This window comes from Pantherophis guttatus, chromosome 1 (assembly GCF_059756535.1).
Source record: "Pantherophis guttatus breed Tessera chromosome 1, ASM5975653v1, whole genome shotgun sequence".
Lineage (NCBI taxonomy): Eukaryota > Metazoa > Chordata > Lepidosauria > Squamata > Colubridae > Pantherophis > Pantherophis guttatus.
Window position 1 is genome coordinate 53230741 of NC_142063.1, and position 18932 is coordinate 53249672.

Below are 18932 nucleotides of genomic sequence, written 5' to 3' on the forward strand. Positions count from 1 at the left end.
ACTGACACTCTCTAGATGTATTCCACATCAACTCCCATTATCCCCCAACTAAAATATTATACCTATTCATGCTGTACTGAATTGGATGGAGAGAATATTTGATAAGAATGAAGATTTGCATTCACATCAGAATCAGGAACTGTTTTTGGGTTTTTTATGAATAAAAGTTTGAGCCAAGAAGTTTCTCCTTAATATCTACATCTATATTTGTATAAAAGTTTGTTCATTTTGAAAAGAATCCCTAATCTGACTTTTCTATCTGACCCCATAGAAAGGTTTACTTTGAGTGTTGAGATATATTTGCATATATATGGCTTTATTTATTTTTATCCTTATGGTGCTATTGTATGATGAGCCAGTTTGGTCTAGTAGTTAAAGTACCAGGCATTCAGCCTTTGACATTCCTGTCTGGAAACACTTCAGCTTTCAGGTGAAAAATATATTCGGTAGATAGGTGTAAAAACACTGGAAATAATATCAAAACATTAGGAGATACAGCCAGTTATTTTCAGGAAACTAAGCTTCATCAACAATAGCAATTTTGATACCATGTGCCCAAAAAAGGCTTACTTGAGGACTGCTACTACAGCAGGTATCTGAATTATATTTTTGAAATAATTTATGATTCAGATGATCTTCCCCCCAAAATTGAAGAATATTGAAATATTTTATGATCCAGATTATTAAAAAACATTACTGAGGTGTATTCAATGATCAACAGATAGGAAATACTTTGCATTTCATCTTCCAAACAAAATCTGTCAGAGAAATACCAAAGTCATTTCATCTTATAACAATTCAAAACCATAATCCATCTCCTTTGTGCCTTGTCTCTTTTTGCTTATTCATTCTTTCCTTTCCCATTTATTTTCTTCCCGATCTTTTATTGTTTTCTTTCCATTTCTTTAAAACTAAATATCTATCTGGCATGGACCATGAGAGTGAAGGAATGCAAAGAAGAAAATCTATGGCTGAGAAGAGATTCAGGCTTCCTCACTGGGAACTAATGAGGCATGGAGGGCTCTTTTTGATTCTTGAAATGCTGAAAAAGACTGGGATGGCTCAATGGCAGCTGAAAATGTATTCATCCCAGAAGGAAAAGGTCCCTGTTCAGTCAAAGGCCTATGAGCAGAGCTAAACAAAACTAAACGCTGCTTGCTAATATAGCTGCTTTCTTTATGTACCATCATAGGTTAAGATGGAAGCCATTTGGTGGGTGGCCTGAATAATACAAGTTGTGTTTACACAACATACTTATCCATGGCCATCTCCACTATAGGATGACTCTGGGTGGCTTACAAAGTTATGGAAATAACTCAATTTCTTGAGCTGCATGACAACTAAACCAGAAGGCTAGGATTGCCCAGCAGGAGGGCTAGAACATGGTTGACTTATTTGAGATTTATATATTATGGGATAGAGCCACTGAATGAAGTTTCACTTGCATGACACAGATGCATTGCATATTTTAACGCATGAATTCAGTGCACACAAATGTCTTCTAATTATCACACAAACTGTATTCCTCCAAATATAGAAAATGCTTCCACTTTTGGGCACTTACTCTGGTTCTCTTTAGTTATTCCTGCTGCTGGTTTATGTACAACCTTTCCTAAACTATATTAAAGACTTGGAATATGACCCTCACTGAAGAGGAGAATAGAGGAAGAAAAGAGTGCCTGAAAGCCAATGTAATTCCCAGTTCCAAAGAGTTAACAATGACACAGCTTTTTTGACACCAAATGGCTTCAGTGTGAAAGGCAGCAACGATTTATGTTGTTATTACAGGGATTTATTTATTTTTCACTTAGGGGTTAATTAAGGAGCGTGCAAATGTAAAGGGCTGACAATGCTTATCTGGAAATGGTAAAGTGCAGTGAGAAGCAGCACAAACTGCCCATGAATAGCTTTCTGCCAACAGCAACTTTTCTGCTGCTTTTAGCTGAAGCTGCTCTTCATGGGGAAGAAAGCTCAATGGCTTTGTCAGAGATAATACGTGTTGCCCGACTGCTGCTTCTTATTCCCATGTTTTATGAGTCTAGAATTTCATCTGCATTTGCTCTGTTTTCTGATGGGATGTGGAGAAAGTCCTGAAGGAAACAACTTTCAGTAGGAGTCATTTGGCAAAACTGAGATGAGATGAGGCTTGTGCAGAAGATGGCAGCCAATTTGTTCAGGGTCTAGAACACTTTCTCTGGAAAAAGAGCTAGAAGTTTGAGGAGTTTAATTTAGAATTGAGATAGGGACATGACTGAGGCAGTAGTGGATTGCCCCTGGTTCGCACCGGTTCTATAGAACCGGTAGTAAAACCAGCGGGAAGCTCCGCCCACCGACTCCGATTTCATCAAAATGCTTCTGTGAATGTGCAGAAGAGCACGCGCGCGTGCGAGCGAAGCGAGTGTGGCCCCGCTGTGAACCTGTAGTAAAGGTAAGTAGAACCCATCCCTGGACTGAGGTATATAAAATTATGCATGCTTAGAACATGTAGATATGGAAAAGTTTTTCTCTCACATTCTAGGTCGAGATATCATCCAAAATGATTGGAAGTAGGTTTAGAAGAGGCAACAGAAAGAAATTCTTCACACAATATATAATTAATCTGTGGAATTTGTTACCACAAAGTGTAGTGATAGCAACTTACTTCATCCCTTAAACAGGGATAAGTTTCTGAAGGACAGGACTATTGGGCTGCAAGACCCAATGTTACCTCTTAGTTAAAGACAGCATAATACTGTTTGCAAGGAAACAGTGATGGGAAGCTGTTGATCACATAAGAAGCAAAAAGTTGGACTATGATAAATTTGGCAAGAACCAGCAGAGTTATTTCTACGATGTTCTGCTTATAAAGTCTAGGTCAGAGGTACATAAAATGAGAGTACTTTCCAAAAAGATGTATTTCTCTCTGCAAAAGAACTTTCCAAACACTGAAAGTCAGGAATCTGAACTGACAGTGATTGAGCAAAATAGGCATGCTTGTCAAATGTCCAAGCCATGACGGTCTCTTAGCTAACAGGTATTTAAAAGGGAGATCACTGTCTCTTTGAAGAGTTTATAAGGAAGCAAGGGCTTCACCTGCATTTTCTACTTCCTCTATGAGAAATCTGTCTTGAACTTTATGAGCTGCCAGATCTGAAAATCACTTCAGCCAAAGTGTTTTCCCCAGTGAGGTCGCTAACATTTTGGAGGCCTGTTCTGTCTGCACTGTACTAATTTATTTATTTACTACATTTGTAAGGACTGTCTGATTCCAAAAAGAATCTGTGCAGTTTACACAATGTCATACGCATAAGTAAAACACAATTAAAAATATAACAAAACATAACTGCCTGGACATTTAAAAAAAACATGACAGAGGCTTCACATGCACCTTAACTCCAGGCCTGAGAGCAGAGAACTTCTGGTACACTTGGAAAGGGAAGATAATATGGTGATGATGATATGATAGGAGTAATAAATGTCAGTGTCTCTGAATCCTGCTTTGTTGCAACTATGTCCCTTTCTAAAATAGTTGCTTCTGGGATTCGAACTGCTCTCAGACAGAATCCTGCTGTAGCAAAAGAAAGCTTGGCAGCTCAGTCTTAAAGGGCCACAAGCCATTCTGTGCTAGTTAGGCAGAAGGTCTGCCATGATTAGCCAGGCCAGATCATTTTTACTGCATTGCAGCCTGTGAGATTGTTTTGCCTACCTTTTGTATATCTCCCAATGATCCTCCTATGCCTCTAAATCTGTTTTTCTTATTTTGCCTTTATTATTTAAAATAACTCCAGGTGGCAAACAAATCTAGTGCTCCTTCTTCCTCTTATTTTCTCCACAACAGTCCTGTGAGATGAGCTGGGCTGAGAGAGAATGATTGACCCAAAGTCACCCACCCAGCTTTCATGTCTACAGTGGGACTAGAAATCACAGTGCCTTGGTTTCTAGATCAACACTTTAACCACTAGATCAAGCTGGCTCACTTGTCCCACAACTGCATTAAGCACATTCTACAGCCTATGAACTATGCTCTCATTCAATTCACTGTGGGACAATTGTTAAAACTGCTGCCAATCAGATCACTTCTTTGAATTTAACTTAAGGACACAATGTGACCCCAAATTGGCATCAGTCTTATCAAGTAATTGGATTCCTGACAGTCTTTCCTTTTTTGTTCTATTTATGCCACTCATCTATTCTACATTCCAGATTCAGCAATTCACTCCTGGATCCTTTTGAACTAACTGGACTTTTACAATACAGGCTTTAATACCACTGTTTGCAGTAAATACTGTTGATCTTGAACAGAAAACTCCTACAGCTAGCCTTAGTAAGACATGCCCCCCTGACCTCCTGAAATGAATTTTGGGGGGTGAGAGAAAACCCACTAAGTTAATATATACAAAATAATGCAGTCAGTTTACCCTGTCGCTGACAATTGTGCAAGCTTTAACAGATTTTCAGTGACAATCACCCACTGAACACAATACAAGCAATCAAAACAGAAGAGAACTAGAAAAAAGAGCCGGCGTTTTAAAAGACCCGATAGTTCATTTTGAGCACTGAAGAGAAAAAAAAAAAAGACAAAACACACACACAAAAACAATATGGGAGTATTTCTGCAGCGGAAGTACTATTTTGTGTTGAGGAAAATGCTTGTAACCTGCAGGGGGTGAAAAGAAGCAGAAAATGTATAACTGTTATGTATAACTGTGTCTTTTTTAATAGAAAACCACTAAGCAGGCCCCTAAGACTAATCAAACTACATTCTGCTGTCTTGCTTGAATGACAGCCAACAAAGGCCGATTGCCTGACATACCCCTTTGCCTAGGTCCTCCTGGATCACTTGCTCGATTTCCTGCCTGCTGCTCTGAGGAGCTTGGCTGTGCAAAATCTTGAGGGTGCGGGTGTACTCCTCAGGCAAGAGGTAATCAAGAGCCCCCAGATGCTGTCCTACTTTGATGAAGGTACCTCGGTTGGCACAGCATAAATCTCGGAGACGTTCTGCAGAACGCAGATGCACCTGCAGAGAGAAAAGAAGGGTGGGGGGTTTGAAACCGTTTGAAACTTTGCTTGAAACCTTTTCTCCAAATTGTATACTGTATCCTTCCATATATCCTCTTCCAAGTCTTTGAGATATAATGGTGTAATCAGGAAGCTTCCTGAATTGGATCATTAGGATAGAAAGCACATTTCAGAAAAAAAGCAGGCAGCTCTCCCCACTAGAAGAACCCCAGGTCAATGTTCTTGTTTGCAATGTCTGCACTGCACCTGCATCATCCCTAAAAACATATCGGTAGGGGCTGACACCTACAGCATGTGCAGACTTTAAAATGTTTGGTTAGTCATGAGTGTTTCCAGTTCCCCCGACATATTCCTTAAGGCTATTCAAAAATATGCAGCAAAAAGAAGTGGACGCAAGGCCCACCCCTCAAAACCTGATGCTTGACAGCTGTTCAGTTTCTGTTTGGACCCTCCATTTTACAAAACTCTGTGAGCTTTCTTGATATGGACTGAGCCATGGCATGCCAAAGGGCAAGGTCACCACCAGGACTCTCAGAACAAGTAGTACGCTTCCATCAGGGATGAAATTCAGCAGGTTCTGACAGGTCCTGGAGAACTGGTAGTGGAAATTTTGAGTAGTTCAGAGAACCGGCAAATACCACCTCTGGCTGGCCCCAGAGTGGGGTGGGAATGGAGATTTTGCAATATCCTTCCCCCAGGAGTGGGGAGGGAATGGGGATTTTGCAGTATCCTTCTCCCAGGAGTGGGGAGGGAATGGGGATTTTGCAGTATCCTTCCCCCTGGAGTGGGGTGGGAATGGAGATTTTGCAGTATCCTTTCCCTGCCACGCCCACCAAGCCACACTCACAGAACTAGTAGTAAAAAAAAATTGAATTCCACTACTGGCTTTCATCATGAAAAAGCCCAACCACCTGTAGTATGATTTAAGGAGGACGAAAAGAGTCTGTTTTATGCATTTTAACTCCTTGACTGGACTGTTTATCCCTTTCCTCTCACTAAATAGCAGAGGTGCAAAAGGGGAAGGAAAAAGAAGACACACATACACAAAAAAATGGAATGGAAAAGGTGCAGATGGAGGTAGAAAAGAGAAGGGATGAAGTCAGAGCAGCTGGGCAGTTTGTCACAGTACAAAGAGTTCAACTCATTACAGGGAAACAGTTTTTATGCAGCTTGGATAATTGTCCTCGATACTGTCTCCAGCAGAGGAGAAGGGAGGGAGTGCAATCAGCAGCCAGCCCAAATAGCGGAGGTCTATCTATAGCTTTCCAGAGTTAACCTGTATTTAGGGGAAAGGCAAGGCAATATGAGTGTATTTGAGAAGAAAAGAGGCCATCTTAGCCCCAATTCTTTATATTCTTAATAGCTCATGTTACTAAGCAAAAATATATTCCTTGTAGCTCTACAAAATATACATGAAGGCGAGAAAATCACAACCCACATCATTGCAAAGAGGCAGTAAAGTACTAGCAGCCAACAACTCTGTCTAATTAGAGACAAGTGAATACATGCATACTAGTCCCATAAGTATCCTAGTTGAACAATAATGGTCAGCAATGTGTTTAGAAGAGGCACATTGATTTCTTAAATGCTGAGACAGAAGGAGAAACCGTACAACACTTTAGAGATTATTTCAAAAGATGGTGTGTGGAAATGTTTTTGATCCTTGAAGGTCGCTGCATTTGCAAGTGATGGCTGTAAAAAATCAAAATGTGTGCACAATTACAGGTACAAGTGTGCCAATTGTGACCTGCTTCTGATTTCAGCAATGATTATTCACAGCACATCTTGATTACTGCAGTGCATTTCTCATATCACTCGGTGCAAACGGTGACACCTGGCATGTTCAGAATGCAAGGGATAGGGATCATATGTTGCCTGTTATTGAAAGATCTACACTGGCTGCCATTTGCTTACTGGCCACAGTTTAAAGTGCTTCTGTTGACTTTTGAAGTCCTAAATGGCTTAGAGCCCAATTACCTAAGGGACTGCCTTTACTACTCCAAAGCTCTCTAATTCCTCAGATCAGCAGAGATCTTTTTCAACATATCTCTGCCAGATGGCCTACTTCTTGGATAGACAGGAGGGAGTCTTCCCTTGTATATCTCCCAGGCTATAGAATATCTCCCCAAGAAAGTATAATAACTTGAACTGAAGTTCAACACATGCCAAATAACTGCACAAAATACAGCAAAAGAGTAGTGAATGGATGTCCTTGTTGAAAATTACCATGAAGATTATTTCAAGGTTGCATGATTTTCCTTGGTATGGTTTACGCTACTTTCAGTGGGGTGGGAAATCCTATTGCTCTTCAAAGACTGAACTAACCAGAACAAACTGTATAAAAATAAAAGAATGGAACTGTACAATTAAGCCTGTTACACACTGAAAGTATGGAAAAAAACAAACATATTAAAGAAGTCAACTATAAGAAGATATTGAATAAGGAAAAAAATCCAAGTATAATAGTTGTTAAGGTCTTGAATGGATACCATTATCATCATCATCACTATCATCAATCATCATCATCATCATCATCATCATCATCAAAACTTCCTTGAAACTGGCCAAAATATAGAATTTTGGCTTGAATGGATGATTTGTAAATTCTTGTATGTAATGAAGTACAAAGCATATTATTATGAAGTGCACACACTAATATTGCTTATGAAACATACAGAGGGCCCCACTGGCATCATAGTTAGAGATGAATCATCATGAAGTCTACACAGAAGTTGAATAGTTATTACATCATTTAAATGATACGTCTAGGAAAAGAGATCAAGTTAACAAAGATTTGTTTGTTCGTTTAATATATCACCCATCTCACTGTTTGCAGGGACATTATATTTGCAATACAGTAAAAAGCCTGTTATAAAATTTAGGCAAAAAGAATGAGAAGATATCATTAAAAAACAGAACTCAACTATGCAGTTCCAAGAACATTCAGAAGCTTATTGCAACAGCTCTGAGGAGGGGACAAAAGCAGTCCCTGGCGATTCACCAATAGGGCCCTCTATTCTGGACCTTGCAACTTGTCCCATGCATCCTAGGTAGAAGCTGTTCTTTGAGTTCAAAGAATGGGCTTGGGATTCGTCCAATGAACTGGGAGAGTTGCCCTCCACAAATTCCACTCTTAAGAGCTGAGCCCTTCTTGTAAGAGACTATAAACCAAACTGATTATTTCAAAATCCTGAATGGGATTTGTGAGGTTAAACTACTGGAAGAATTTGCATTAACCACCCAATATTATATGTATTGTGGCAGCTTCACTTTGTAATGTGATTTCTTTTAGCAAAGCATGTTATTTGAATTTATTTATTTATTTATTTATTCAACTTCTATGCTGCCTGTCTCTCCTGGAGGTGACTCTCAGCATCTAACAATAATTAATAACCAATAAAAAGTTAAAATATTAAAGCCGTAAATAATAACATCAAAATAATTTAAAATGGACAAAGATTGGGTGGAAGGGAACAAGATGCACCTGGGAGGAAGATGGGACTTCATTTTGGTCTATTAACTATCTCCAGAATGATGCACCCCCATTGGGTGCATCTCCTCCAGGTCAGTTGGCAGAGCCAGGTCTTCAACTCCTTTTGAAGGCCAAAAGGATGGGTGTGGATCTCACCTTGTTCCAAAGGGCAGGAACCACAGCAGAAAAGGCTCTTCTCCTGGACCATAGCTGCCTAAATTCTGTGATTGATATGGTCCACCAGTTCTAAACATTTGGGGAATCGTCCCCTTTAATGGCCTGCCCTCTGGCTCTCGCAGCAACCCATGCCTGTCACTACTTTTATAAATTGTTCCACCCTTAGTCTCCAGAGGTGATCTTCCTCCACTGATCCTGACCTCTCAGAGCGAAGAGCTCTGCCATCCCCGTCCAGCCGCTCTCATTCACTCCTTCAGAGTGAATGTCCTTGGGAGACAGATGAGGAAGGGAGTCCCCACAGCACTTAAGCTCAAGGTCTCAGCACCCACATGGCTCTCACCTCTCCACTCCCCCCCCCTCTGCCCCAGATATGCCCAGCATCCTCCCTCCTAAACTGGTCCCTCTCACTGGCCCGCTGGAGGAAGGTCAACTCATCTAACCCCTCCATTTGACTCTCACTCTGGGTGGAGGACCCCAAGCATTCATCACTGGCCCAGTAACCATTCCCAGGCTCTCAATCAAGGACTTTCATTCAGTAATTCTTTAGCCCAAATTTAGGATTAAAATATTATGAGAACTTGCAATCGTTAGAAATAGAAACAAGTGAACACAAAAGGGTAAGAGGCAGGATTGCTTTAGATAGTGATCTTAAATAAATATGGGGGGGGAGGCAATAACTCTTGTTCTCCAAAAGATATCAGCCTTTTGCAGCAAAAACAGCAGTTATAATGCGACTTAAATACCTATTCTTCTCATAGAAAAAAATAAGATAGATTCATTCCTTCTGTTCCCACCTCAGGGAATATAATTCTGAATCTCTCCTCTGTTTATACACTGAAACCTCATCATGTTTTCCTCCTGCCTGAAGCTCAGTTTGCTGATCTGAATCCTAAATGGGGGTGGGGGGAGATGAATGAGGAATTACTGAGAGAATGAAATGCCCAGATTACTCTGCACAAATGCATTCTTCTCTATCCCAATTCAGTTTTGCCAGCTCCACACTTGGAAGGTTAGCCAGAATACAATTCAGCTCAGCAAGAACACTTACAGAAATAATTTCTCCACTTTCTCTCCATCACTATCATCGTAGCCCTAGCCTACAAAGAAGCTACTTCACACGCTGGAAATATTTACCTATGAAAAATGCTTGGCAAGAAAAATAAGTCCCATTAGATATTTCCCCAGCATTAGTGAATACTATACAACTGAGGAACAGGCTGACAGGAGCAAATCTCAGAAGTTGAGCACACAACTCAACTTCTATGGTCAAAAGAAATAGGCTAGAAGTATCTACACTTTAAAGAAATTCCAACTCTTTATGCAAATGGATAAAAAGCATTCACTTAGATCAGGAGTAGGCAAGTTGCAGCACACCAGATGGTGCTGAATTACTACTTCTAGCCAATATGGTCAGCGAGAAGGGATTTTAGGAGTTGTACTTCAGCAACATCTGGAATGCTGCCAACTGTTTATCCGGACTAGACAAAATGAACGTCCCTCTTGTCTGTATTGACTCTTAGTTTATTCTTTATCTGAGCAGATCAGAGTGAGATAAACTGGTTTTAACTTTCGGAGTCGCAAAATACCCTAAGAATGTCATGCCATCTGCTATAAATAATATTTCAACAACCATCCACCTCTTAGCAGAAGCTGTTTCATTAGCCCTTCATCACAGCCATCTAGGCAAAACAAGCCCAAGTAAATTTAAGTTTAAAATTTAAGTTTATATATTCAGAATCCCAACAACCAAGTGTCTACAGTCAATGTAGCAAGTATCTCTTTCTTTTTGTGTCAGCCATTGCAGTGGCAACTCTCTTCTGATCTAGCAATTACAAACTAAAGATTCAGTGGCATAAAACATGCTATTACATTAGAATTTGAAGAATTGCTGCAACATGCACTTAGAATTAACTTTCGTGCTAAAATTCACAAGGGCGTATAATAATGTGGTGCAGATAGATCACCTTTATATATGAGGATAATCCTTCTTTTCTTTTTTCCAAAGTGATTGGGCAACCTTTAACATCAGATTTCCAACATGAACCCAAACTGAAAATATCATGAAGATCAGAGGGAATAACATTCAGGAATGCAATGGGCACCTACCTACCTGCATCAGAACTTAAAGAAAGAAAGAAAGCCATGCTCACTTTGGCCTGTATTGTATTCCATTGTAGCTTAATATATACACAGCTTGTGCCACATGCCATCTTCATTTTGCTCCAAGCTTGGTCATTTGTGCTCTGATCAATTCTTATTTACTAAAGACCAAGCAATGTTAATCTGCCTTTTACTAATTAAAAACATTTTCATTAGCTAACTCGGTTTTGGGTAAATAACTAATATAAGTATCTGGGCTGCAATTATTTATTAAGGGAAAGATTTAATGTGTATAGAAAGAAGCTGGTCTTTAAATACCAGTTAAACACAATAGGTTCTTCACAGAAGGCATTTTTAAGAAAAACTTGGTTAAGTTTTATTTTTTTTAAATTATACTTAAAAAACAATTTCTTGAGAAATTTTCCAAAGTGGAACTCTCTCATGGCACTCTTGAGCATTTCATCCATTTAGTATATGCAATGTGAGTAATTTTGTGGTCAATGGTTTCCTCTGGCATATGAACCATTGGAGCCAATCCAGAAAAAGTCAATTGAATTTGGAACATGTCACCTATTTTCGCTTATCAATGTAATTCAACCACTAAAATACTGGACTTGAATTAGGAAATTTCTGATTAAATTCCAGTTGCACAGAAATAACCTGCAACTAGATAAAAGGAACACACATTTTCTCATCTTTAAATTCTTAATCGATATTAAAGCAACGTTTTCATTAGTTCAACTAAAAGTTTACGAAATATGTCAGCTTTCAAATTTCTAGAAAACATTTCAACTTGGGGGAATTGCCTTAGTAAGGATTTTTTTTCCTTCCTTCGTGGGCAAAATGGATCCTTTCTTTTTTCATTTATATATACTTTCTAATATCTCTAAAATTTAACTTAGGATCTCACTCAAGGCACAAATGACCAGACTCAATGTCTGGTCATTTTGGTTCTATTTTGCAAAGACCTAACTCTCTAGGAAAGTGTGTGATGCTGGAACAGGTGGAAGAAAAGAGATGAAGAACATATTCAGAAAGAAACAAAATGGATGGACCCAATGAGTAGGTGCATGGCTTGAAGGACCAGACTGAGGACAGATCATTCTAGAGAAAGCCTACTGCTGAGATTGATAAGAGTCAACACCAATTTTATGTTACATAATCACTCAATTCCCTTTACTGAGGGCTATTTAGGATAGTTAATTTACAAAACTACAATCATGGTTACAATAAATCCTAATCATATCACTCTTTCATATTATTAAATCAAAAGCATGGTGGGCGATATAAAAACAGCTAATGATATGCTTCATCCCCAAATTTCTACATTTGTTGTGACACATACCATATACATATACTGTACAAATGGCGAAGAACTTGCGTTGCTCATTGTGACAAAAATTTGCATCCTGGTGATGGCTCCATCCATCCCTGAGAAATTTGGAGGATTCAGTTCATCTCTCCACCAAAAGAGCATAAAATTTCAAGAAGCAATTTTCATTAACGGCACAAATTATCCTGTCTGTTATTAATTCTTTTTCAGTCTAATAAAAAATCTTGGTTTTAAAATGTCTTCCAAAGAAAAGAGTAATTCAATAGTATTTGTTCAAAATGATTTTGCATTAGTTTAGGCATGAGTAACCAAGGGTATGTAAGGATGTTTGTCTTCGTTGTACCATTATCTAGGTGGTTGGCAGCCTCTAACTTCCTATGCTTTAATTAAATTGCAAGAGAAGACATTATGAGGTTGGGAACTCCTCCCAGTAAGCTTTTTCAGATTCAGAAGTGTGGGTGGCTACAAAAGCTTCAGAATGATGGAAGGATCTGTAACAGAAAACAGCAGCATCCAATAGCACTTTCTGCTAACTCCATTAGTAAAGTCAAGAGCAATTCAGAATAAATACCTAAACACCAAAACACCAACTAAGATAACATAAGCTTCTTTTGGAAAGGGAAGAAAACCTTGAACAAGCTGCAATAATATTTTGTTGTACTTTCAAGCAACGATCATCTAGCGTTTGAGCTGAATGTTTAGGGTCACTTTTTATGGAGAATATGTTTTTAAAATAAAAAGTGCCAACTCACAAAAAGCATTTGTCTAAGTCACTTATACTGATGTTCTGAAGAATACTATTGTGATGTGATAAATGTTGCTAATTTCATTTGGAAAAAAATAATCAGCAGTGACATCATCTGAAGTTCCTTCCTTTTTTTTTTTTTTTAATTTGATTTATATGCCGCCCTTCTCCGGAGACTCAGGGCGGCTTACAATGTGCTAAGCAATTGTTTCCTTGTTTCCGCTCATAAGAAGATCCCCTCAAATTGTTAACAATCATACAATTTGGCACATTCTAATTTGGTCAGACTTAATAGACAATAGTAGTCAACCTTTTATTAAAGCTTCCTGTTCCATAAAGCTGAAGACAATTCTTTCTCTATCTGAAATCTAAAGTGATAGGTATATATTTATAGCCTTGTCCTCAGTTGCACCTAGCCCCCCCCCCCAAAAAAACCCATGTTCTGCCAACATAATTTGCTAGCTGTATCCTAAAAACATTATCTTCATCCCTGATCCAGAGATGAGACAGACTTAAGTAATTCATAACTGGAGAAATGTTAAAGTAATATTTCCCAACATCATTCAAGGTATATAAACTTTGTAGGGTTTTGTCATCCTTTATCTTGGAGGAAAGTCAGGTGAGTAATAGTAGTGATGAGGAATAGCAATGTAGACAGTAAATGCCATGCCTGCATAGTTTCCTGCCCACTCAACACTGAGTGGATAGCACTTCTTAATTGTAAAGAAAGGCCCTATGTTTATAGAAGTCTCACTCCCACCCTGACACTGATGGTTCAACATAGCATAGTCACAGATTGGCATTGTTATTCTGTCACTATCCTGAACAAGATACTCTCTATTTACCTGCATTGGTAAAATGAAGTGGGTAAAATGAGGACCCAGATTGTTGGGGGCAATATGCTGACTCTTAGAATACACCGCTTAGAGAGGGCTGTGAAGCAGTACACAAGTCTAAGTGCTGTTGCTATTGCTGTTGCAAGTGAATATTTTGTAAAATCATCATGCCTGGCACGATATACTGGACACTCTGCTGATCATCACCAGAAATAAATTTCTGGTCATCACTGCTGACCTTGTTAGTCTCTGGTTTGAAAGGCTGGCTGTGAAGGGCAGGCTTCACAAAAGAATTACCGCATACTTGGGTGCATTTGGTGTTTTTGAACTTATGTAACCCCATCATTATAGCAATTTTTTGGCCTTATCTACAATGGCCAAGCATTCCTTTTTTTCCTTCCTTCCTTTTCTTTTCTTTTCTACTCTTATCACAGCCTTTCAAATATTCTGACCTCCAACAATGCTCCTAAAACTTAGCCAACCTTACAGGTATATATACATATCTTGCCTTCAAAACCCATTATCTTTATTGCTGTCCTTGTCCCAGAAAGGCATAAAAGGTTGGAACATTTGACCTCAGCTGCTCACCAAACAGAAATCTGTCTGTCATTATAAAAACTGCCAACTGGTTCAAGCTCGGCTAAAATTAATGGGGCTGAAAGGTTAGAGAGTACAACACTAGATTATTTGCACATTTTTTTTTTCAATTAAGGGCAAACCATGAACAAATGCCATGAACAAATGAAACGAAGATTTCCAAAAAGTGGGATTCCATGACTACATATTAGAAAGGCAGCACCTAATGTCAATTGTCAAATTTAGCAAAGAATAACACTGAAAGCTGAATAAGTGCATATGACAAGCGACTGCTAAATCAAACTGAACATTTTAGTCAGCTGAATTCTGACTGCAGGATTTGACTCAAGGCACTTAAAAACAGTAGTAAATGTGATATACTGACCCAAATCAATCATAGCCAAATAAATAAATAAATAAATTTTGAAAAAGCTAAAATAATATTAAAATATACCACTGAGAAGGCCATTTTAAAGCCAGAGCAAAAAATGCACCCCTAGCAAAGCCAGTTTAATAAGAAACAGAATTCTGTCAATGATACAAACCCTTCAAGGGTTCTTTAGTATTTAGTCTAATACTTCATGTTTGCTCTAGCGCAGGGCTGTCAAACTCGCAGCTCTCAGGCCAGATGTGCCACACACTGGCTACTCCCACATTCGGTTTAGCGAAGGAGAAAAAGTTGTGATATGTTACGTGATGACACCATGATGCAAGTTTGACTATAGCGCATAGACCCAACTTCTACAGAAACAGCTGGTTGGAAATTATGCTATCCATGTCAGACCAATTTTTATTTTAAGGCATTATTTGATATTGTATCATTCTGTTTCTCAGCATTAAAGTAAATTAATTCTGCTGCACTTGAATGTGAGGTCAGTCTGCTCCTCCATCCATCATGTAATTGGGTAATGAAGGGGGATTTCCCAACTCAGAAATATACTTAGTTGAGTTTCTGGTGCAGCATCCGTCAAGACTCCAGGGCAGAAGTGGTAATGTAGCCATCATTATTCAGGAAACTCTGGAGGCTTCCAGGGTTGCTGTTCCATAGATAAGATAACAGATCTGAAATCCTGTTTGTGAACCTGGGCTATAGGGCTCAGATGGAATTGTTGCCTATATAAATTTGCTAAATAAATATATAAATACAATAGGGTTAAATTAAGTATACTACATTTAGCTGTATATAAAACACCATTGGCCAGGTCACAAAACTAACTGCATTATAAATCATATTTAAAAGCCATAGCTAATTGATTAATGTGACACAGTGAGCCAAAGCCAAATAAAACTAATTACAGCCTCAATGTAATATATAAATCCAGCCAATGTTTGTGCCGACCAGAACTCTTAGTGTCCCTTGAAATGTTCAGTTGCAACCCTCCAGCACCAAAATATTGTCCAATCTTGACACAGATGAATCTGCTGGGGCCTTAAGATTTGCTTGTGAGCCTGATGTTACAAGCATCAGCTTTTGTAGGGGAGTCAATAAAGGCTTGCAATAGTACAATCAAAGCTCTGTTCCTTTGCATATGTTTTTTATATGACACATATGCAAAAGGGGTGAGGCTTTGACTGTGCTATCAAATGACTGTGCCATTTTGTTTCTTTTGATCATATCAGCATGAACAACTATTTTCTGGAAGTCCTTCAAAATCAAACCATGACATGCTTCTACATACCTGTGTTGTGAAGATTAGACATCGACTGATGGATGGATTTGATTTGGTCTGCCACCTATTTCATCTAGAGGTGATTTTGATAGTAATACTTAGAATTCTGCTCTTTAAATAAGTTAAGACCTCCCACACTCACACCTAATTATTGCCTCATTGATTGAAACACCTGGCTCTTTATTTTTTTAAAAAATGATAATCCTAGAGGTTCACATACTTTCATTCAAATATGTAGCTTGGGATCATTTTTCTCAATAAATAAATAAACTATTTCTCTCTGACTAATTTGCTTATTTGGGTTCTCTTTATCTAGTTTTAGGAGTTGTGTGAATATAGATCATATTTAGGTCATATTAATGCAAAATATTGAAAATTGAAGAGTTCACAAACTTTCAAGCATTATTGTATAATTACAGAATCTGTGCATAAAAATATTTTGTAAAAAGAGGATGGTATACAAATGCCCTTTTAAAAAAGAATGGAAATAATTTACCTAGAAAAATGTCAGTCCATTTGGATGTACTTTAATTCCTATTTGCAGTTTACCCTTGGCAATAAATTTATGTAGATAATATGCATTACATCAGACATCTGGGAGAAATTTTATTTGTAGTACATCAACGACTAACACAATGCCTGCCAAAACATGAAGAAAGATGAGAAGAAATATATTCTACCACCTTATTAATTTACCATAACAAGATACTTCTTAATTAATTTGTGCCTAACAGTTTCATATAATAGCAGTAACAAAATACTTTAGGATGGCAATTACCTCCAATGTCAAAAAGATGAGGAAAACAAATGCTTAACTATCAAGAAAAATATCAACACTATCCACACTTCCCCTTTTCTATCATGGGTGACAGAGTTGCACAGGAATTACTGTGCAATTAATTACAGTGCATGTTATGATTGAAACTACATTTTCCATCTAAAGATAAACTAGCCTAGGTGGAAAGATTCATCTGTCAGTAGATGCGGGAAGGGAAAGAAATTGGTGCAGGGATGATCAAAACTATGCATTATTTTTTAATTAGCTGCACAAATGTTCCACCATTTATAAGCAATCATATATTTATGGAACTGTTATTAAAGGCACACATGCTCCACTATTATTCTACTTGAAGCAAGTGTTTTGCTTTAAGAAAATGCAATTACTGATAGATTTTTTTATACTGCCTTTATCATTTTTACAAGTAAATCAAGGCAGTAAATAATACCTAACACTTCTTTCTCTTCCTGCTTTCCCCACAACAACCGTGTAAAGTGGACCAGGATGAGAGAGAAGGATTAGCCAAAAGTCACCCAGCCAGCTTTCATATCTAAGGCAGGATTAAACCTCATAATTTCCCTGCTTCTAGACTGGTGCCTTAAAAATTAAATCAAAGTGGCTTGAATTAACTAATAATTATTCTGAAATATTTCAATAATCTCTTGAAATATTTCCACATGTTTCTACTTGTTCCGGCTACAATCTGAGTTTATATTTACCACATACATACCAACATTCCAGCTGTCCAATCATGGTCTGGCTATTACACTACACCCTCAAATTCTTTTTGTGATTGTCTATGGCTTGGGTTTATTTAATGTTCTGCAAATCATCAAGTTTGCTTGTAAAGTCAAGTGAAATATTCCTAGCTGGATTGTTCCAATCCTTCAAGACTTCAGAATGTATTGTAAAGCGAACTTTTTGTAGTGCAAAGTTGCACCCCCTATTTTACGTGACCACATATACGTCTGAAAGATTTGTTGTAGTAACCATTTGTAATTGGATTTTAAGATACTCCAATATGATTTTCCAGTTTACAGAATCAGAGCATCAGACAAAAACTGATAATCAGTTAATACCAGACAATAATCAATAACTACCAAAGGCTACAAATAACACTATTGCATAACTCCATTTCTATTTTTACTGATTTCAGTTAAAACCAGGAGCTGCTGTCTTTAGTAAAGTCAGACCGTTATATCATAGTCAAACTAAGAGTAAACTCCAGATTTTTGAAAGTTGATTCACATAATCCAGTTGACTAGCCATCTGTAAAAAAAATGTCCATATCATTTCTCTACCAGTGGTCATCCAATAATAAGCACTGACTTCCTCCTTTGAGAATAAATCTCTTGCACACCATTTACAGACTTAACATTTTGAGCATTTACATTAAGAACAATAAAACATAGACCTACATGTGTCCTCAGCTGCACACAAATAATAGGTAATGGCCAGGGTCTTATTTTTCCTTCTTCAGGTATCAGAAACTAAAAGCACATATTTATTTACTATTTCTAGGCTACCAGAAGGTTTTCAAAGCAGTTATCAATCCAACAAGTCATATTAATCAACCTTAAGATCTTTTTATAATTTGAAGAGCTAACCCCAAGCCAATACCAATTTCAGTTATCCCTTGACACTGACAGAGTAGGGTAAAATGAAGATGTTGAATTGACAGGTAAGCTAATTGTATGTTAGCCTCAAGCACATTTCTTCATCTGATGCACTTTAGGGAAATTTTGATAAGGTCACTGATTTATCAGAGAAAGTCTCCAGGTTTTATAAATCTCATCCTCAGCCTTTGTAAAGATCCTTTACTTGATCTATATATATTTCTGTAACCGGTATAATGCTCTGTTTGTATTTTGCAAGCTAGAAAAATAATTACTTTTTTTTCTCTTCATATGAGATCACTTACGTATCAGATGGGACTCATCAATAGTTCCCTAAACTTCCATCAGCAATTCCTTGGAATCACTGAAATTTGTGCATGCTTCTTAAATTATGTTTTATTTTTTCTATTAAAAAAAGTAAAGCTAAATGTTTTGTGTGTCTGTGTATACATACATACATACATGTGTGTGTATTTATGTATATGTGTGTATATAAAATGTATATATTTATTTATTACAACCCAGCTTTTGCACAGGAGCTCAAAGTAGCATACATGGTATTTCCTCTTCCTATTTGTCCCCACAAGAGTAGCTCTGTGAAGTAAATTGCCTGAGGGAAAACAATTGACCT

At 37.9% G+C, this 18932-nt stretch overlaps 1 protein-coding gene across 2 annotated transcripts in view; it reads right to left on the reverse strand.

Moving 5' to 3' along the window:
• The window catches only part of ADCK1 (aarF domain containing kinase 1), a 108547-nt gene that overhangs the window by 49131 nt on the left and 40484 nt on the right, over positions 1–18932 (reverse strand). For both annotated transcript variants that reach the window (XM_034418232.3, XM_087873488.1), the window contains exon 4: positions 4793–4996. In XM_034418232.3, coding sequence (XP_034274123.2) covers positions 4793–4996 — 204 coding nt within the window. The remainder of the gene's footprint in view (positions 1–4792; positions 4997–18932) is intronic.